At 40.3% G+C, this 22,542-nt stretch overlaps 1 protein-coding gene across 7 annotated transcripts in view; it reads left to right on the top strand.

Annotated features, from left to right (window-relative positions):
- TSPAN4 (tetraspanin 4) overlaps positions 1-22,542 on the top strand; it is a 393,641-nt gene that overhangs the window by 317,811 nt on the left and 53,288 nt on the right. For all 7 annotated transcript variants that reach the window (XM_042814264.1, XM_042814266.1, XM_042814267.1 and 4 more), the window contains one exon: positions 9,896-10,087. In XM_042814264.1, the coding sequence (XP_042670198.1) occupies positions 9,896-10,087 (192 nt within the window). The remainder of the gene's footprint in view (positions 1-9,895; positions 10,088-22,542) is intronic.

The following is a 22,542-nucleotide window of genomic DNA, read 5'->3' as shown; positions in this document are numbered from 1 at the left end:
AGAAGGAAGAATTGCATCAGAGTGATCTGAACCAGACCTTCATTGCACAATTTTCTTTTGTATGCAAGGCACGAATACCTTCGCCTAGTATTCCAGGTGTTACATAGTTCATTTTATTCGCAATACTAAGCTCCCCCTTTACATTGCTTTCATTGATTGATGCTGTAGAATGCTGTTTTTCGGCACTGTGGAAGTATCGCTAGCTTTACTATTAGCATGAATATGAAGGAGCCTGTTAATAAATATCAGTGACAAGTTTTTCGTGCGTTGTTCAGATACGAGAGTCACGCTGGAGTCTGTCACAGAGCTTCCTAGCTTTTAGGAGCTGGGATATTGTGTGAAAGTCCAACTGCTTTCTGAAACCTTCCTGTGCCTACTGGAGGTGGCTCAATGTACAGAACCATAAAGGTTGGAAAAGACCTCTAAGTTTATCTAGTCCAGCTGTCAATCCATCACCACCCTGTCCCTCATTGCCACACCTACACAGTTCTTGGACACCTCCAGGGACAGTGACTCTACCACCTCCTTAGGCATCCTTTTCTAGTACCTTACCACTCCTTTTTCTCAGAAATTTTTCCTACTGTTTTTCCTGAGCAGGACTTGAAGGACTCGCTCCTCAAGGAGCGAGCTGCCCATGTGATGGTCTGTCTGCAGTCCAGCATATTTGTCTTTGAAAGGACTCGGGGTATTGCTTGTTCGAGGCAGGGCAGATTGCAGGCACATCTGTGATGGGACCAAGGGAACAGAGTGCACTGCTTCTGGCATTCCCACTAACCTGCACCTCTGGCCCTCTGCCTGCCCTCTGACAGTCTTCAGAGAATTACTTGGCTGTGACCCTAAATATCCTTGTATGTGTGTCATTCTAGTGCCACCAGCTGCTGAGCAAATGACTGAACATCAAAAGTACAAATGGCAGGGGAGAGTATGGAATAGCTGTATTCTTCAGGGGAAGATGACCTACTTGATTGGTTAGACCAAGAAAACCAATTTCTCTTTGTAAAGGTCTCCATCAGGAAAATTAGCCATTATCACAGTGAAATTACATCAGCATGATCTGGGACCTGTGGAAAGGATGCTCTTAAAACCAGCCTTGAGATGTAAAGAGCCAAACACATGAGTAAAAGCAACATCCCCGAGCCTCCCCCATTTCAGGACAAAAAACCAGGGACTGTTTTCCTGATCTGCCTCAACTTTCAGAACTAAGATTATCTTCTGCCAGTGTGCATCATGGGAGACCCTTTATTCAGAGCATTTTTAATCAGATATAGGCTTATAAAGTCAAGACTCGGTATTTCTTGGAAGCTTTTGTGAGGAAGGATATCAGCCTTAGCTCTTTCTTTCCCACACTATCAGCAATTTTCTCTTTTAGATACACAACTAATTTTACATTCCAACTATAGTATGTATCTATATGCACTCTAGGGGTTTCTATAGTAACCAGCCCTGTGCTATCTGCATACCTCTATGGATGGATTATACATCTAACATAAAAATATTTTTACTTGCATTTTGCTGCAGACTGTGCCTGTTAGCACATGTTTTAAAAACATCTTGAGTAAAATGAAACAGAAAGACTGTCTCTTTTGGCTTTGTATTGTTTAAGAAATCTGTTTGTTTATGTTTGGTTTTGTATGACCCCTGTCATCTTATTTCAGTATATCTCAATCTAAACCTTTTCAATGTCTAAAAGAGAATAACACTACAGACACCAAATAATCTGTGTTATTTCTTGTGCAAGAAATCTGTGTAAACCAAAGAACTGAGCTGTGGCTTCTGGTGTCATTATTTGGTGCTCATTATCCATAGTTTCTCCTGCCATCTCACCAGATGGTTTGGGTAAAATTCTCTGTAGATAATCTCCTTTCCAGAAATCTCAGTTCTTATGCTGTGTAGAAGACCAAATTTCACCTTTTGCTTCTTTCGTTTTCAGTATTTAGCAACATGTATGTGGCAACAAGTGACAAAAATTGCATCTAGAACTCCAGATCTGGTTGTTTCCCAGTTTATACTCCGAAGTCACTAGAAACTAGTATTTTACAGAGGGCACAGAACTGAGATTGCAGAGCACGTTCTGTTTTCTTCCATTTCTGCTTCTTTTTAAAAGCTTTAACTTCATTTTATTCATTCTGATTCCAGACCCAATGCATATATTCTTCCTTAGGACTGTAACGATTTCATTACTGTCATCCCAGATGAATTTAGAAATGATGTTTGAGGAGCTTTAACGCTTTTGCTTTGTTAGAGGTTAAAACTCAAACCTGGAAAGACAGTGACTAATTAAAGTCACTGACAGTTAAGCATGTGCTTAAATGCTTTGCTCGATAAGGATGGCACTGAGCATATTGAAGTGTTTCAATGAATTTTGAACCTGTAAAAGGAAAATACAGTTTTTACACTGGATGTGTTAACTCATAACTGTTGCAGTTCTGTTCTTTTGTAACAGTAGTTGATAGATAACTATGATTTAGAGGAGCAAGTGCTTAGGAGAATACAGCTCATAAAGCAGCAGGGATTAACTGAAAGGCTTTTTATTCACTTTTCCATTAGCAGGGTGTCAGTATGATATTCTGTCTTTTTACATCTTCAGTTGGCCCTGAATTTACTTTAGTTGTATGGGGCCGCAATTTAGTGGTGGAACTCGACTGGGGAGGGATAATGAATTTCTTAAGGCTTAAGCTCTTGAGGCTCTTTCCTCTGCAGGATAACTGAAAAAACAACTTCTTGTGTTTCCATTATTGACGCTATGAAAACAAATGCCTTTCTTATGATATTTCTTTTCCCATAAGCTCCGAAGTCTGTAGAATTTTCGGGCTTGATAAAAGCTCTCGCTGTTTGTCAGGCTCACACACTGGCTGGAATATCCTAAAACAAATCTTATTTATAACGCGAGCTCCTAAAGTGTGTATCTTCAAACCTGTGCCAATAGCAAGGAAGAGAGCAATGAGAGCATGAACCCCAGGATGATGCATAACATCAGCTTTGAAATAATTTTGAGCTCTATACTGCGTTGCACCACCGGACGGCAGCTTGTAATGGAGAGGCAGACAGCAAGTGAATCACCTTGTAAGAAAAGGTCTCGTGCAACAGTGCTGATTGGGGCAGCGAGTGATCTGCCATGCTGGCTAGCACTAGTGAAGAGGAGAGCTGTGTGGCTCTTAGAAGATTCTGGGCACATACATAATGCCCCATATTGCAAGATGACATTTTTATACTTGAACCTTAACATCACTTTCCTAAGCAAAATGCAGAAATGGAGTGGCTAACAACTAGTTTCATAGAGCTTTTAATTTTTAATTGCTGTGCACTGCTTATCTGCAAAGACGAAAAGATTGACATTTGAAATACTTTGTGCTTTACTCAGATGCACTCTTTTGAAACATCTTCCTCAGAGTCATAGAGATATCAGAGAAGAGTTTGAGAGTGGACTAAAATGACACCAGAACAAAATAAAATTTTTGCTGAAGCTAGTATGCTACAGTGAGTAGATGTTCTTATCAAGAAAGTGTTGAGTCTGAGAGTAGAGCAGCATCCATTTGTGATGTGTAATTTCTGTGGAATAATGTCTGTCTGCTAGGTGGATCTGGCGCTCATCCGAGCTGAGACCAGACGTGTCTGTCTGTGAAGCAGTGAGGCTGAGAGCCCGTCTGAATTAGGCAAGGAAATTATTTCCTGAGTCTTCTACCCTACAGAAGGGATTTGTGGACTGCAGGTTTGTTGTTGTGTTGGTTTTTGTTTTGTTTTGTTTTGTTTTGTTTTCCTTCTGTACAAACCTCATGACGCAGCCTCCTGTTGAAATCCCAAGCTTCGATAGACTTTTTAGGTCTATCCTATAACTGAATAGACTAATGACTTTTCTATCTTTATGCTGCTCTGAAAAGACCTCCTTAGGGGACACAGTCTGATAGCCAGGGTGCAGAAGACATGCATGGTGCACAAGGCATGTGTTTGTATTCAGCCAAGTTTTAATAGGCTGCTTAATCTCAGTAGTGGGAAATCAGGAGACTTCTTGCAAGGATCTAGTGGCTCTGTAAGCCAGCTCTCACTGATTGTTTGATGCAAATTACGAGACAGCTGAAGTGCTCTGGAGTGATGACAGCTGAGAATTTGCTGGTGGCTGTCCAAATTCCGTAAACATTACTGACAACCTGGGTCATGATGCAAGAGCAGAAGGCAGTGATAACAGGAGAAGGGAATGCGTGTGTGTGAAGTGCAGAAGTGGAGGTATCTTTACTCAGCTCCAAAATGCGTGAAATAACTCGATCCTTATTTCTTCTTTTTAATGTACTCTAGTTTAAGTACTGCATTGCTTGTAGTTTAGCTGCTGATTCACCAACGCTGGAGCTTACAGGGTGATCCTACAGGTTAGACCTGCAACTGTAATCACTGTGCCCAGTGGAAGAGAAATACAGCTTCTGCAGTGGATCTGAGGGAGGGAAAGAGATTTCTGACCTTGTAACTAATTGCATGGCAGATCTCCTCAATTTGGTTTGAATAGGCCATGCTCTCATTGATTAAAAAAAAATTATATATGAGAGTATGACGTGGGTAAGGAGAAACAGGGAATTAACTCTTTCATTGGTGTCTCTTTCCATAAACCCATGTCTGAAAATAGGCTGATGCCAAGCAAGAAAAAAACCTTCACGTTTAAATTCTAAGTGAGCACTGAAACTAGAGGGGGGAAAAGAGTGAGGTAAGGAGAACTTACAAATGCCCATAATGTTGACCAGGTTTCATCTAGCCAAATACCCGGCTTTGGGTCATGGCCAGTTAGGAGTGCTGAGAGGGAATATAAGAAAATGGATACTTTTCTCAGCTGCTTCAATTTACAGTTTTAAGTTCTTCATATGCAAGGTTTGCATTCAAGATGTCATTTTCAATAAAACCAGCGCGCTTTGCCCTCCTTGGCTTTGTGTAATCTCTTTTTGACCTGCTTATATTTTGATATCCACAAAACTGTGGCCACAAATTCCAAAGTACAGGTTAGTGTTTTTGTAAAAAGTACTTCAATTGGTTTTAAACCTGTGGACAAAATGAACTCTGCCTGTTTTAAAAATTATCTTTCTCTATTTTCCTTTCCTATCCAATGCTGGATTTTAGGGATTGCTTCTATTCCAGTCTCTTCACTCTCACGAATGTTGTCCCCACGAACTGATGGTTTTTTGCTGATTCTTTTTTAAATCATAGCTAAACTGATGTTGCTCAGATCACGGCCATCCTACATGAGGCTTGCACTTATTGTTTGGCTCTGCAGTTCAGAGCCCTAGAGCCTAATTATAATAAAGGCAGAAAGCACTTCAGTTCCTCATGCAGTACTCCATTTAACTTTCCAAAATCCAAGGCACAAAGAGATGAACTTTTATGACATCCTCGCCTCTTACATTTGTTAGATTTTAGACCTCTGACTAGCAAGAGAATTGCAGCATGTGCTACACTGTGGTGATGCTACTGGTGAATATCGGATAAGCTCTGCTAAAGAGCCCATCCCAGTGGTGGAACACTGGCTGCATGTTCAGTATGTGGTGATGTGATGCAGATACAGGTCCAGAGATTTATTTGGTGGTCTGAAGGCAGCACCAATGCTTGAAGATGTTTTCTACAAGTGGCCAGCAGGCTAGTTTCCAGATCCTTCAACAAGACAGGCAGCTGCTACAGCAAGAAGTTGTCTGTGTGCTTGTAGAGAAAGCTGCAGTCCCTTCAGTAGCACGTGAGCTTCTGCTTTGTGCATGTAGGATCCTGGATTCATTGCATCCTGTCAGTGTACGTACATATTACATTTCCACCTGACATATGTATCTAGCTAAAAGAAACAGTTTTTTAAGTACGCCTTACATTACAAGAGCATTTGCTGGGTAATGTTCACATCACAGCTATTAATACTTTGATGTTGATTTTTTCATTGTAAGCTCTTACTCCGTAGTTAAAGGAGGGGGAAGAACATTTGCAGAAGAATAACTGCATAGCAAGTGGGATTGAGAAAGCCATTTTAAGCCAGTTTAAATTTGTGGAGACTGGGAGAGAAAAATCTTTCTAAGTGAATTATTATAACTGCAAAAAAACTGGTCGTGCTTCCACTTGAGTCCTGTTATCAGTGGATTTTTTAATATAACAGGAATAGTTTTTATCTAAAAGGGAAGTGTGATGGGTAGATCCTAATCAGTCACAGTATGAGAAGCCTTGATTAGATGCATTCTCAATGTAACAAAACCAATATAAAAAACACTTAAGGACACCAACACCATTATGATGAACAATGAGGCAATTTCTCCTGCTGTATTTTAAGTGTGTAGCTGTAACTTCAGAATTATTTTCTCTAACAGCACGCATATATCCGGGGTTGTTTGGGATTACTTTGTTTACAATAGTGTAAGATCAATTTTAAGTGTATGCTCTGAAGCCTGAATAATTTATTTTGTAGCCCATTAGAACAATTTGGAGGATCTAATTTTGCAGACAGCTTTTCTGCTAAGAGAGTGAACTCACACGTGGCTGTGTCTCCCAGGGAGAAAGAGATGGACTGAATCTCTGCTCTTAGGGTGAGCCACCAGCTTTACTGCCACACTCTGCTATTTAAATGCCCACAAGCAATTTGTCGTAAGCAAAATGAACCACTCCTTCCACAGTCAACTGCAAAGTCCAGGGCTTGCTAAGGACCCACTGTTTATGTTTTTATAGTTGATACTTTATAATTGAGAAACTGGCACATTGGATGGCCTCTTCCAGATTTCCACCACAGTCTATCCTAGAACACAAACATAATTAAAATCTCAATTCAATCTCCAGGCTTAGGGCTATAAACTATCCCAGATTGGGCACTAGAATAAAAGATTTTACTAAAAAAATGCAACATTTACTAGAAAAAAATGTTAAAAGATGCTGCATTCTGTTGTTTCATTCACAATTGCCTTGCTCGAGAGTGGAATATCATGAACAATTAGGCAAATAATGTATTAAACATTTCACAAAAGATTAAAAAATGTTGTCAGTGGCCTGATATCTTTGGGGATTTTTTCTTCTTTTTTTTTTTTTTTTTTTTTTTAATAAATTCTTTTTGAATTAGCCTTGCCGTCTCCATGTAGTACCAACACAGAGTTGTGTAAGGTTGCCAGCTTCAGGCTGTGGTCTGATCACTAATCTTTTTGTTTCAACATTTAGTGTGTGTTCTAAATGTGACAGCTATTTGCAAGGAAGACACCAGATATTCAGGAGTAGCCCTGGTAATGGTTTTGGTTTTGCTTAATTTTGTATCTCAGCAAATCCTGAAGGCTGTCAAGACTTGTCATCTCATCACTCTTCTTCTGCCTGTTTGATACTGGCAAGGATTGAGAGATGGAGTAGAGGAAGAAAAAGTGGAGGAAAAGGAACAGCATAAGTTACTAAGCAAAATTATCCATAGTTTAATAGCTTTTTAGAGACAAAGATGAAGAAACCAAATCAGGCAGCAAAGAATCAATTATGACAGTTCTGTTCTGTTTGAGATACCTTGCATAAATAAACACGATCCCTCTGGTCCCTGGAATTGAAACTGGGAGTTAAGCTTCTGTTCAGAATAAGAAAAGCAAAAGGGAAGGGAGCCATTTGGAACCAGAAAATATTCTGCCCTCATTGGAAAGGTTCCTGTGACTGTCTTGGTGGATCTTGAGTTCCCTTATTTGTGTTCTTAACCAGATGCTTGAGTGTTACTGTGTACTGTGGCCACAGACTTAGAGTTGTGGCTCAGCCCTTGGTGGAAAGAGTAGCGTAGACCAACATCAAGGGCATCCTCCATTTTCCAGGTAGTTGTATGGCAGCTCCGTGACTGTACTCAAGCACCACAAGGAAACATTCTGGTGTGGGAGGAGGAACAGGGCTGGAGTAACATGCAGCAACTTTCAGTTGTGTGTGTTGCCGTTGTCTAAGAAGCACTTTGTGAAATCCATTATAGCCAAATGGTTTAATGCTCAAAGGATCCCTTTGTACTTGTTAGATTTTGGTTAGTCGACATAAGGAAAAAGTATGTGTTCCTTCTTCAAAAACAGAAAGATAATGAGCTGATAGAGAGCCTGAGGTATATTAGAGTACCTCTGAATCAAGAAGAGCATAGTGAGATGCTCCTGGTGACAAACTGACCTGAAATATTCTGCCCTGATGTAAATGGGACAGCGACAGTTGCAGTGTTCTACATCAAACATCTGGTTTTGTGAAGTTTTGTACTGCCAATGGTTTCTCTGTTTTGCAGCCAAGAATGACTGGGAAAGGAGATGGTGCTGTAATCTGATGTCCTAAGGGAAATGTCATCTTCGGTGTTGTGTGTTGTACATCATAAAGAACCTAGTGGGTGGTGGAGGAACAGCAGGCATGTCCTGACCCACATCCTAAAATACAAACAGGAGTTGTAGGCACCTGTATTACTTGAAGCATGTAGCAACACAGAGAATGTGAAAAGGAATGAAATAAGCTGCCTTTTATTGGTGCTACGGAATTGCTTTGCAAGAAAGAACTGGCGCTAATTGCCAGTGCTCTGATTATTCTGGTTTTAGCTTGGGCCTCTTCCCAATAGATATTATTTTACTGTCTTCCCTTTTTAGAGCATATATGCCTCCTTTTTTCCATTTTTTCCTTGGCCTAGGATGATAACTTTTGTTTACATGTCCTCAGGTACTCCAGATAATTTTCTATGGGTTATCTTCCTTCAGTATTTTTCCTACTCCTGTCTCCTGGTTAGTCATTTTAGACCACTGTAAATATCACAGTACACAAGTGGGCAGTGAAGAAAGGTATTTCAGTGTATGTGGTCACTGCAGGTACTGTCCCTCCTTGGTGCTTACCAAGGGCACATTGCACCAGCTTGAATGTTGTGGTATGGGATGCATGTATATGGAAAGACAACTTAATGAGATGTTGTGAGTCCACGTGTCCTGGTCTGCCTTCTCTCAGTGGAGACATTCAGGTTGATGCAGCTGAGGTACATTGCAATGAGGTACAGTTTTGCTTCTTACAAAAGCAGTCTTGTTTGCAACTAGGGTAGAGCCACCATTCTTGTCTCCTCCTGAGGGGAAATTCAGTATCATGCAGAGGCAACCTTAGCAATTAGCACTAAGAAATTGCTTTGGCTTTTGGGTTTCTCTTCTGTGTTTCATTTCAGAGTCTTAGCTCTGCCCCAGGATTAGCTCTGTCTTTTTCCTCTTCTGATTCAGGAGTTGCCTTATGTTCATCCGTTTTACGCAGACATTTAATTGATATGCTCCTATGTGTGGCTTACTACTCTATGAATGCAGTTTTTTTTCCTCACCTTTAATTGGTTTGGATAATAAAGTGCAATTATAAAACTCAATAAAAATTGGTTATTTTAAAGGGAAGGTAGGAAAGAAAGAAATGTAAGTGATGCGCTGCTGTGTGACTGTATAATAATGCAAAATTCCCTTTGGTTTAATTCTATTTAATTGCTCAACTTTACTCAGTTTGTTACAATTGTGCAGACTTTATCTCAATTATAAGCAGCAGGCTTATAATTGTTTGCATTTTTAAAAGTTCCTTGTGTATATAATAATTGTAAATTTGATGTTTTTGTGGTGGTGACTGCCTTTGCTGCCATGCTCCCTTCTCCTTGCTCACATACCAGAAGAGCCTGTACTACTGCTTCCCTTTAAGATTTTTCCTAAACCAGTGAAGTCCTCATCTCATCTGAAATTTGGGTCATTTTTTGATTGTATTATCTTATTGATAAATTTCCTCTGTATGAAGTGTTTTCCTTTGTCTGCATTGTCTACTTTGGGCTGAAAGTGCTGTAACTAAAGATCGTTCTTAGGCATGGCTGCTACAGTGGAGCTGTATTGATTCACTGCTGTATTGATATGGATTAAAATCTGGGGTTACTTTGATACAACAACTGAGCTTTTTTTTCACTTTATTTTTCCAGTTGGGGGGCTGTGGAATCCTTGGAGTGGGCATCTGGCTGGCAGTTACTCAAGGGAACTTTGCCACCCTCTCTTCATCTTTCCCATCACTGTCAGCTGCCAATCTGCTGATTGTCACAGGAACTTTTGTCATGATCATTGGCTTCGTGGGCTGCATAGGTGCCATCAAAGAAAACAAGTGCCTCCTGCTGAGTGTAAGTATTAAGCTGCTGTGCTGTTGTAGTGCTTGCTGTTTTAAGATGCTGGCGCTATTCCTATGCATGTTACAGTATCCTGTATTTCAACAGAGGTGGTCCACTTGGTGTGTAAGAGATGTGAATATTGTTGGAGTCAGTCTTTGGTAGTTTGAGGGGTTGCTGCATCATTTGTGACTATGCTTTTAGCCTATCTTTGCAGGATGAGACCTGCAAGAAGGGAAGGGTTAGTGGTTACGTGGGTTTCCTTGAACTCTTCAGAGAGGAGGGAAAGATTTGTGAAGACATCTTTGCAGTATACCCTTGAACTGTTGTTTACTTAGCTTTGGAAGCTATGTCTTCTTAACATCTGCTCTAACGGCACCGAGGATGTGAAGTCCTGGGTGGAATTTTAACTGTAGGCAGGAAACATTGTGAAGAGAAAAACTGATTTTGGTTTAAACTGGAAATGAAGTCCTTTAGACTTGGCAGTGTTTATTTTGCCAATCGTTAGCTCTCCAAAGATTGAGATGTCAGGAAGTAAAGGTGCCAACCTTTATAAGGAGGTTGTTGTGAAATCAAAGATTAATAAGGTAACAGCTGTCCATAATTTAGCAGAGGCTCGAGCCATACAGCTAGTGCATTTTATCAAATATTGTTTGATGCCACTCAATGCTGGACTGACTTTACAGTAGAGAGGGCTTGTTGTAGTTGATGTTAGTGTATACTTTTAGTCCTGTCGAATTGAAGACTGAGATGGCATTGCTGCTGAAGTCTTGTACCTCACAATGAGGTCCATCAAACCTTATAGTGAAGTGAAGCTGGGGTTTCATTTACTGAGCTGGCGATTCCACTGTAAAAAGGCTGTTCATCACCTTATTTCACACAGATCAGGATCTGTCAGTCCTCAGTACTGCGAGAGTTTCTGATATATTGGCCCTCACTAACCTTTTTGGCATAGGCAGATTCTCACAGGATCACTTGTCCTTGCTGCAGCTAGTGTGAATCTACTCCATCAACTAGATTTGCATCCTTTTGGGGAGATGCAGCTGTTAAGGCTTCTTGCTCCTCCTAACACATACAGCAAAATACTTCTGGTCTTGATTGCCCTTGATTGTATTTGGTGCATCAAGTTAGATAAAAGAATAGAATCAATTTGTTTTAGAAACTCTTCATATGGGAGAGCAGGGAAACTTGAGTTAATTTGGTACCATCACTGAGCCCTATTTCTCTGTCTAGTTAGTCTGTGTGACTTCTATTTTACTTCACTTTCTTCACTTTGGAAGTGTGTTCCCTTAGATCTGTTATTGAGCTGCTATATAGAATCATAGAATCACCAAATGGCTTGGGTTGGAGGTGACCTGAAAGATCAGTTCCAGCCCCCTGCCATAGTCAGGATTGCTGTTCACTAGATTGGGTTGCTCAGAGCCCCAGCCAAATTGGCCTAGAATGCTTCCAGGGATAAGGCATACACAACTTCTCTGGGAAACCACTTCCAGTGCCTCACCACCCTCTGAGTAAACAATTTCTCTCTTATACTGATACTAATCTGAATGGTACCCTCTTCAGATTAAAGCCATTATCCCTGGTCCTATCACAACACGTCCTGATAAAAGAGTCCCTTCCTATTTTTCCTGTAGGCCCCCGTTAGGTACTGAAAAGCTGCTGTAAGGTTTCCCTGGAATATTCTGTTCTCCAGGCTGAACAATGCCAGCTCTCTCAGCCTGTCTTCATGGGAGAGGTACTCTAGCCCTGTGAACATTTTAGTCACCTCCTCTGGACCCACTTTCGAGCATGACAGCAACTCATGAGTAAATTGTCTTGCTCATGCGTGATGTTTCTGCCATATCTTCTTATGCATTGTTTGGTTTAGCTAACTTTTCTTAACTTAGAAACTATTTTTTCCTAAGTGTTACTTCTGTCTGTAAACAAGAGCTTTGATAGCACTTTGACAGAGAAATTGAAGTCCAGGCACACAGATATGCTTAAGTTGGGCTGATGGAAGCTATTTGACAGTATAGGTAGTGCATTCTGTTGTGCTACTCACCAGATAGTCTATTTGATTCTCTTAATATCTTCCTACTCATTAGCATTTGGCCAGCCCCAGCAACCGACAAAGTAAAGAGGCAAGTGCTAAACAAACTTGCAGAACTGAAATGGGCAGAAGTGATACAAGGTCTGCAGGCAGTTTAAACAAATCCATGGTGGGCTTATAAACAGCAAAAAAAGATCTTAATATCAATATGCAAGCAAGAAGTAAAAGGTATGAAGTTATGTTATTTGTATCTTTCACTACCCTATATGCAATAGTCTGATGAAGCTCATCCATGCTGGAGGTGTTCCCCAGGATGCTATCATGCTGGGGTGGCAAATCCTCTTGTTATCACCTATGTATGTGAGATAAAACGTTGCTCCACTGAGCAGATATTTCTGTTTATGTCTGAAGGAGCAGCAGGTTTCATTGCCCTCCTTCTGTCCTCTACTGATGAGTGTGAGAGAAAGACAGGAATATTCAGTATGGATGCAGACATAAATAAAGATGATGTGAATGTCATCTGATCCTCCATATGTTCTGTCCATCCTGCCTGTCACCTCCTGCTCTGAAATCATGCCCTTGAGATCTTGAAGATTCTTATGACATTGCAAGCATATGAATTATATGGACACACCTGGTGTAACCAAGTACAATTTGGACCTCCACCTGCTGTTGTCTTCTGTAGCACGCCCTATCCTAATGACAGGATTGGAAAGGCAGTTCTCCCATGCAATGGAAGCATCTCTTGTTTAGCTTTCTAAAAGCAGAAGAAAGAAGAAAAAGAAGCTGTAGCCTCAGGTTGCTGCTGGTGTTTGGATAGGTGGTTTGGAGGAAGTAGGTGGTAGTATAGCCAGCGGAACAAAGCGAGTGGGTGTATTAAAATAGGCTGAGGGTGGAGCAGGGGAAGAGTACTACCAGCATAGTTCACCTGCACTGGAGCAGCAGAAGCCTTTTCAGTGTTGAAGATAGCTGGATTTGCGTGTATACGATGTTGCCTTATGAATTCTGGTTGATGATGTGATAAGGTGTTAGATTTACTTAAGGAGCCTGCTTGGGTAAACAAGAAATGAGTGGTTTCAAAGAGACATTTCAATTTATCTGTATTTCATACAGGAAGTTACAGAGCAAGGAGGCTCTAATCCTCTACCTTTGTGTTCTCTAACTTTCCTATTAGGTTATCAGTGCAAACCTTTAAGCTCTTTGGTATGAGGCTGTTGTGGTGTTAAGTACAAATGATAATAATTGCATACCTCTGGAACTGCCAATGATTTTGAAAGGAAGGAGAACAAATAAAATGTTTCAAGTAACAGAGGACAAACAGAGAAGGGAGGCCAAAAACAGCAGTAGAATTTAATTTGTAAATGAGATTTTTTCATAGCTGGGTGTAAGGAACTTCAGGAATGAACTGCATTAACCCTGTGAATAAAGTGTTTAGATAACCTAAAGCTTCACAGTTTCACTGACTTGAAAAGACTAATCTAGTGTCCATCAAGTAAGGAGCTGGCAGATATCTTTATTCAGTGGCATTGTATAGCTGGGGACACTGCCTCCTTAATCTTTTAAGAAACAGGCCCATTTCTGTCTTTCTGCATTCAGAGAAATGGAATAATATGAAAATCTAAAATGGAGCACGACAGAAAAATGAGAAGGAAACCTCAACCATCCTACGCATTCTGAAAAAAAGTATGCAGATGAGATGAATTGCACAGCTGTCATTCTAAGATTCACTAAACAAAGAATAGGTATTTACAATCATTTTTATTTGCTCCAGCTACAGCGTGAAGGAAGATAAACTTTTCCATCATTAAATTTCCCTAGGGAAATCAAAGCAACTAGTATTTCTTGAAATAAGTATACAACCTGGCATATATAATCTTGCATCTGAAAGCAGATGCAAGTTGATGAGGGAAGCAGGAGAACAATGCTTTCTTGCTTCAGTATGATTCCTTTGACTTCTCTGCTATTCTGGCTGCTCAGTACCATATAACAGCAGTGTCTGTGCTAAAAAATCTTCTGTAATTAGAAAATGGCAGCTTTATTCTGACAGGTTGGGTCACAGTCCTGAATAGAAGACAGCTAATAAGCTAAGAGTCTGACTTGAGCAAGAAAGATTATTGACTTCATGGATCTTTTTCATAAGTATCTGAGCACTCCCTACAGTATCATCTACCTATGCTGCAAATCTCCATAGGATATTCTGAAGAAAAAAAAAAGTGGGGAATTTGCTGTTATTTGCTCCTCCATTGCAAATGGCTTACAGTTCCAGTGTCTGTCAGAGCCATTAGCCTTATCTTTCATCTTTGGGAATTTTGACAGAAACTTGCAGTGTGTGTACTTGAACATCATTGTAATGTATATGCTTTTCAGCTGAGGTCAAGTCCTTGCAGAAGATAGGGCACCAGCTCACTATGCCACTCTAGTGCAATTGGTTATGATGATTTGATCACAGAACTGACATCCTCCTTAGGCAGTGACTGTATGTAAATGTGCCTGTGCTGTTGCTCTATGCTAGAGAAGTTCATGCCTGATTAAATACTATTTTCTCTTTCATGCTCACTTGTTGACTCCACTGATTTTTAAGTATCTGTGTAAAGATTGTCTTTTAGGTTAACTGCTTAAGATCTATGTTTGAGGACCTAACTTGCCAAAGTTCTGTCTTGCATACATGTTTTGTTCTCTCTTTCATATGCAATGTACATCAGTGGGCAAAAAGGAAAGGTCACTGTGGATAGCCCGGGTTAAAAAAACCCAACTCCAGATGTTAAATCGTGATGGATCACGTTTTTCATGATCTGTATTACAGTATCGCCTGCAGGCAGCCCAAGAGATCAGTCAGTTGTGTATGAATTCTGAATAAACTCCTGGTAAGGAGCAGTCCCTGCCCAGTAGAGCTTACCATCTAAATAGATAAGACAAATGGACAGTATTATTACCCTCATTAGGCAGATGGGGAGCTGCAGCACAGTGAAACCGAGCACCTTGCATAGATTGCACCGGGGGAATGGGGTGCAGCTATGAAACAAACCCAAATTGTCTAAATCACCACTCAGTGCCTGCGTCTTCTTTTCCTGATGTCAGTAGAACATGTCTAGCTGTCCTGTGTTCTACAATGACCTTTAGCAAGTGTTTAATCCGTGTTTCCATAATAGTGATAATAACTTGGAATTTTTTCCTCACATGTATTATGCCTAAATAATAAATAAATGTTCCAAAGCAAAGTTATCTCTCAATTTATGTCCTTTTGGAAGTGCCCAGTCGGTACATTCAGCTGGTTTCTAAGTCAATTACCCTAATTGCAACATTATTTTCAGTTAAGTGGGAAACAGGAGATTTAGAGAAGCTGCCAGAAAGGGCAAGTGAGCGTTGTGTAATGCAAAATTTTTGAAAACTGGAACTTACTTTTGGGCCAGGAGATTGTGTCTGCCTGGTTGTAAGAGCTCATGTGTGTAGATATGTTTGAAGACTCTTTTGTTGTGAATAACAACCCATGTTGTTAGGTTGGTAGGTGGTATGATTCATAGGCAGTTTCATCCTGTCATTTTGTGCCACTGTTTTGTTATTGTTTTTCCCCCCAGGATTTGGTACAAGGAACATGTTCTGCTCCCAGTTGGCATAAGTACAGTGGGCAACGCGCCTATCAGAAGAGGTAGAGGATGAGTCTGCTTGTGGAGATATTAAGGTCTAAAAAGGCTTTCAGTGTATGTAGGTGATTCTTTGCCACATAGTACAGGAGTATTTTAGAATGGGGAAGGGACTTGAAATAGAAAAAATGCTGACTTGCTCTCCGATGACTCAAACTAGTCATCATTCTTGTGAAGTGTCAACAGTGGGCATGTATCAAATCAAGGATCAGATAAGAAAGAAGATGGCTTAGACATGCCCTGTTTCCCCTTGTTCCTGATTAAGCCTATTTTTTGTTTTGTTTGGGGTTTTGTTTCCGCTAGAAAAGCTGAAAGAATGATTAGTGACAAGGGGGAAGAAAATAATCATTAACAGACAGCTCTGTATGCTCAGCTCTATTTAAGTGAGGACTCCATGTTAGTAAGTGAGGAGTTCATCACAGTTGCTAGTGTGAATAAGATCAGAATTAAACCTTTGTGTTAGGTGAGCCTGGCTGTGGAAACTGCTGATAGTCTATATCTGAATGACTATCCAGCCATCAAAAGCCTTTTATTTCTGGAATAGTCCTAGAGGAAAATGAGTGCCAGTGATGTTTTCTGCTGCGCTATTGAGAGTTTTCTGAAGTTCAGCCAGCTCATCTGTAAGTGAAATAGCAATAAAGAAAATGAGGAAAAAGTTAATGAGTGAGAAGAAAAGACAACTAAAACCCCTACTGTTTTCAATAGTATTACTGCATCCAATCAGTGAGCTGACAGCTGAAACTCTATTGGTGATAGGGAATTTATTTCAGAACAACTAAAAGGGAAAGAAATAGCCCATGAATGACTTCATCTCAGTAATTTTATGCTACAGAACAAACAGTAGATTCTCACCCCAGCTTAGCAAATCAGCTTATGTTATTTTAGTGATCTAAGTAGAAAAATCAGGACAATTGTGGCTGCAGACACAGCAGCAAGTGATGCAAAGATCAGAAAGGCAGAAGGACACGCAGTGATGTGCCTGAGAGCATTCTATGTTGTGTGTAACGCTTCTTAGGTAGCGCTGCGTTACATGTAAAGGTGCTTCCTTGCTGCCTCTTTAAACTGGAAGCAGTGAGAACCAAACTTCAGTAGTCTGGTTGCCTCTCCTTTATTATTAAGCATTTAGGTCTGTGAGGCACTGCAACAAATTGACCAGACAAGCTGTGGCTGCGCTGATCCTGGAGGCATTCAAGGCCAGGATGGATAGGGCTGTGGGCAGCCTGATCTACCTAGTGACAGCCCTGCCCACAGCAGGCGAGTTAGAGCTAGTTAATAATTAAGATCCCTTCCAACCCAAGCCATTCTATGATTTTTTGATAAGTTTTTAATGAATTCTGCTTGTCTGATACTGATACTAAAACTTAGGATTGGGTGAGTCCTTCTCTTCCTTTTCCTTTCTTCATTTTTGGTAGTAGCTAGGCAAAATACCTGGGGACAGAGGGACAGAAAGAACAAAGATGGGTTTCCTTCCCTTTTTTTTTTTTTTTTTTTTTTTTTTTTCAGACTTCAGCTCAGGCTCAAAAATGTAGAACAAGCTTATGTCATAAGGTCATGCTTGTATAATGTAGACTGATCTATGCCACTAGCACGCAGTACGTTTCAGGTCCTTCAGTTATCTTACGTGGTGCCGAGATGCTGCTTTATGGCAGACAAACAGAGTAATGGTGCCATGAGCAGGAGTCAGCAGAGCTGTACTAGTTTGTAACAGGTGAAGGTTCAAGCTGTTTGTATAAGTGGCTATCAGTGTTTCAGAGTTACCAGCGCCTGACTGATTGACCCAGTGGTACTAACATTAGCCTCCAAACACTCTGCGTGGGCTCAGGATTCCCCATCACTTAGAAAACCCCCTTAGCCTATCTTTTTAGTCCAGGCATTGAAGCAACTCTTATATGCTAGAGTTTAATGAAAATAAAAAGATCAGAGCCTTTTCCAGAATGAGACCTTGACAGCAAGCCTCGTTTTGTCCTGCTGCTGTCTGTAAGGATTTGAGGCAGCCCACAGCTACATCAGTGCGTATCAAATTGCCAGGATAATTACGTAACCCAGTGAAACTCATAGAGGAAGAACAGAGCATGAGACTACATTGTGCTTGGATCTCTGGAAAATACTTTTGAGTAAACTTGTTTTCTACCAGGGCTTGCATCTTCAGACAGATAAAGCCATGCACTAATTGTCTGACTTATAAAATGAAGTTCTGCTGATTTTTGTGGGATTTTGCACTGACCTAGGGTCACTTGTGAGATCTGTTAGACAACAGGGCTTTACCATTTCAGAAGCAAAAGATAGATGAGTTGTATGATTCTCACCAGCTCAGACATTTGTTTCACTTCTGAGCATGATGTACAATGTTATTTTTTTTCCTTACAGTGCAGTCATTTCCTCAGATGAAGCCATAGGTTTAAAGAAGCAATGTGTGGGCTTACATTCCCATTCATTTGCTATTTTAGCTACTTTAGCACTGCTTTCTGAAGAGCATCACTGGCTTTTCTCTTTACGGATTTGAATTACATTAAATTCAGAAACATCTAACTCTGGAGGTAGAGTTGGAAGCTAGTTGGCACAAGTCATTGATGCCTATCAAGAAAGGTTGCATTGATATTAGAGGCATGTTGGTTCTCCAGGAGGAGAATGTATGGAGTGGAACAAAGTAAACCAAGCTGATTTGCTGTTCATTTTATTTTGAGCTGTTGCAAAACTGACCTATACACATCTGAAGCAGCAGTGTAGTACGTGTCTGTGTGGTACAGTTGGGAACTGCGGACTGGGTGGAAAACCAGTGGTGTAACTTAAATACAAACAAAATGCTCCAACTTGTCCTTTTTACTCACCTCAGCCATGTGCTTACCAGCATTTCCTTCACTTGCAGTGCAGTTTTGATTCCTAGAAATAAGAGACATCTTATTCTTATAATCAGCAGATGTGGTCCCATTGCAAGTTTAGTTCAAGATTTCCAAATGCGTAAGGGGAAACCTGCAGAATTTCAGTTTTGTTGTTTTGTTTTTTTTCCCCTTCAGGTCATGCTAAGTCCCCAAGCAGCCCACTCATGTCACTTACCCTGATCATCCTGAGGGCACGTCTGTCAGCGTGCCCAGCAGCTGATGGCCAGATGTTCAGTGAACATGGATGTGAAGCCAGCCCTGCCAATTTGCTTGCTCCTCGGGCAGAGCAATGAGGACCAGTCACTGCTGCTCTCAGGGGCACTGAGCTGGCCAATTGCCTGTCATGCTGCTACTTCAGATGACAAGAAATATCCTGGGGAAGGTAGAGTCAGGCAGAAGCTACATTTACTGAGTACAGAGATGATATTAAGTCTGAGTAAAAGGTGTAAATTTAGACACTAATTCACTTTATATGTCTTTGCCATAGGGGAAGAATACTGAATTAATCCCAAGACAGAGTCTTTTAGTTGTATTTTCCATTAGCTGTGTCAGTTGGACTCAAGTAATTGCTGTGCTATTAATGAAGTAGCACACGGTCTTGAGAGAGCCAGTCTGATCTTTCAGTTTTCTTAACCTGTGTCTTAGTTTACAGGTAGGCTGAGTTTCCGTCTTGACTAGGATTAAGGTAGACACCAGATCACATTATGCCTTCGCATTACTTCTACAGGAGAGTTGAAACAACCCTTAAAGAGAGTCGGAGGCCCACGAGACCCTTGTTTATGCTAAGAAATAATTTGTGGTCATGTTAAGTGGACTTGTACCCACCTACTCTTCTCATGTGCCAGTGATAGCTAGCTAATACTTGAATTAATTTACAACCAGTTTTTGGAAAGGATGGGAAATGACTAGAAATAGTAATAGTATGGGAATGTAGAGTCTCTCAGCTCTCATGAGTGCTGTAAGGCTGGATAATTCCAACTGAAAGCAGTAATGAGACTAAAATGAAATGATGATAATCTGCATTAACTCTGCATATGTTGTATATCTTCCCATAAATAGTTACTCTAGACTTCTTTGAGACTTATTCATCAGCAGGAATATCTGCACATTCATAAAAAATACGGTCCGAACATAAACCAAGCTGTGTTATATATCCACCAGGCATAATGCATGCAAAACTTTGTCGCAATCAAGATGAATTAACTGTTAAGGCTTTTAGAGAATAATAGCTGATGAGCTAAATTTAAATACATGCCATTTTCATAATGGAATTTCTGTTCATAATTCTGCTCTTACACAGTACTGCTTTTTTACGGTTTATGAGCAAACTTAGCATTTTTTATACTGAAAAAAAATACGAAATGATCATGGAGCTAAAGAGATTCACTTCTAAGAAAGTATTAGAAGCCAGGTATGCACAGCATGGCTAAGAGGGAGTTTGGATAGGATGTATAAAATGTTCAAGGAGTCTGAATACTATTGGCAGAAGGAAAGTATGGCACTACAAGAGGTGTGAGCAATAGTATGGAACTAACAAAAGGAGAATTTGAACTGAACATCTGCAAAAACTTTGGTACTGATGTGTGAAATCTGCTGTGATGGAAACAGGTGGATGCAAGTTGCCCTTTCTCTTTGTTTTGAAGTTCATATAAAGGAGCAGTAGAGTGGAATTTTCTTGACTGTAATGCCAGTTGATACTACTGTCTTGGCTCTGTCCTATCATTCCTTATTCCTTGCCCTGACTTTTTTGTACAAGTATTCCAGGCTGCAGAAGTCATTTCTAAGTTGTCAATACAATTGACACTTTTTGTTCTGTTCTCTCCGCTTTTCTCAGTTTATTGTGGGAGAAGGCAAGAGATCAGAAGGTTTTATCAATACCAACTGTAGAAGTGCAGCAGCTCCCCTTGGCCTCCTAAATGTTACTTCAATTATAGAGAATATAATCCATGATAAGATAATGGAAAAATTAAAGAGCATATTAAATTCAAGCTAAATTCTTCATTTTCCAGTAGGTTGGTAAATTGTGGCTGCTATAAAATCCATGAAGTTCATTTGGCTTTCTGGATCTCTGAATTTGTAGATAAAGGTTTGATTTGTGTTTGTTTATTCAAAAAAGTGAGATACCATTTATACCTTCAGCGTTGAAAATAAAATGATGTCCCTGCAGAGAAGGTTATATGCAGAACGCAGTGTAATATTTGGTAGTACATCTGTTTGTATCAAAACGTAATCCAAAAATCAATTAAGGGAAGAAGGAAAACAGCCTTTCTTTTTGGCTGATAACCTCAGCCTACAGCACAGTAATGTGATCTGATAATCTCCCTTTTAAACTCAGCAATAAGGGGCCTTCTCCTTTTGATCAGGACTGTCGGGGTCTTTCAAGTGGGCAGAGAACCTGTGCTTTAATATCTGCTGTTGTTTAAAATCGTGGTAAAAAGGTAAATGTACCAATTGTGTGGCCGCGGGCTCTTTTAAGCCTCAGAGGTCATTGCCAACCTGTGTGCTTCTGTGATTTTAGGAGGCTGTCTTCCAGTTACTGGAGCTGTGCTGATCTCTTATACCAAACTTTGATCTGTGCATGTCAGGACCAGGCAAACAAAATCTTTACCAGGCCATCAATTCAGAGCTGTCTTGGAAGACCAGCAACTTGGGCCCAATATGAATGCTCTGTAATTTCTTCTACCTGAGATGCTTCTTAATTAGGAAGTCAAATGTAATATCAGAATTAAAGCTGATCAAATGAGAACTTAGTAATCAAGCCAAATTAAGTAGCAAATGGCTTGACTATGACTGCATCAAACTTGCAGCTGCTGTAATAAAGGCAAAATTGCCTGTAAAAAATATATATATATTATATATATATTTCCCTCTTCATTCTGAGATCTGCTTCAGGCCAGCATCACATAGCATGCTGGAGATTAACAGCATTGGCAGTGCATAATAAAACACAGTATAAGCTGACTGCTGAAGTATTTGTCCAGTTTCTTAGATAGGCTGTGCTGATTTACAGGCTGTTTGGCCTAAACAAATTATTTGCTAAGCCATGAATCTTTAAACTGTTTTGGAACATGTCACTATTCCAGAGAGACTACTGGCTTTTGGGTTTTCTTAATGTGAGGGCTGTTCTGAAAGTAATGCCTCTATTTGATTACATTGGCCCATGATATCAGAGGTGGATGTTGGTGGCATGTCAGTAGAGGTTGAACCTTCCCACCAATATCCCATTACATTTTGCTGCTGTGTGACAGATGGCAGCAGAGGGGCAGTCTGACTGAATGGCATCTAACGTGGAAGAGCAAAAGAAGTAAAGGTGGGGAATTGAATTCTTCTGTATGGAAAAAGATGGCACCACTAACATTCATTAACCCTTGCTGACCGTTTATGGAGTCCAAACAGTGGATGTGAGCACAGTGAGGTGGTGGATCGTGCATTTCAACAATGCGGCAACAGACAGTCATCTCCACTGGTGCAGATTTTTATGAGTGCCACATGTAGGACCTTCACTGGTGAAAAGACATAGCTAAAGGTGGTGATGATGGAAAACAGTGTTTAGTAGCTGAGAATTTGCTCTATAGAATAGTGTTATTGTCTTTCTTCTATCTGTTCTAATTTCCATGGAAATAAATAGGAGGAATTACTTTCAGAGTGATGCATGTATTGTCCTGCTGTTTGTCAAAGAGGATCTGATTAATACTTAGTAAGAAACTTCTGTCTCTTCATATTTAGCTAAGTGAGAAGAGGGTCTGGTACCCTGGCATCTTATTGCCTCCTTGTCTGACAAAGATTTCCATCACACTAAAGGCATTACGTCTGGGGTCAGGCTAAACAGAGCTTTCTTGATTTTGTCATCAGCTGTAATGTTTTTATCTCCTTACAAAATGTTTGAGGAGACTAACAAGGCAATGGTAGATGGTTTTTCTT

This window comes from Centrocercus urophasianus, unplaced genomic scaffold, assembly GCF_019232065.1.
Source record: "Centrocercus urophasianus isolate 14NV4802_14NV808 unplaced genomic scaffold, USGS_Curo_1.0 seq_14, whole genome shotgun sequence".
Taxonomy (NCBI): domain Eukaryota; kingdom Metazoa; phylum Chordata; class Aves; order Galliformes; family Phasianidae; genus Centrocercus; species Centrocercus urophasianus.
Note: the sequence above shows the minus strand (reverse complement) of the source record. Positions and strands in the feature narration are given on the sequence as shown.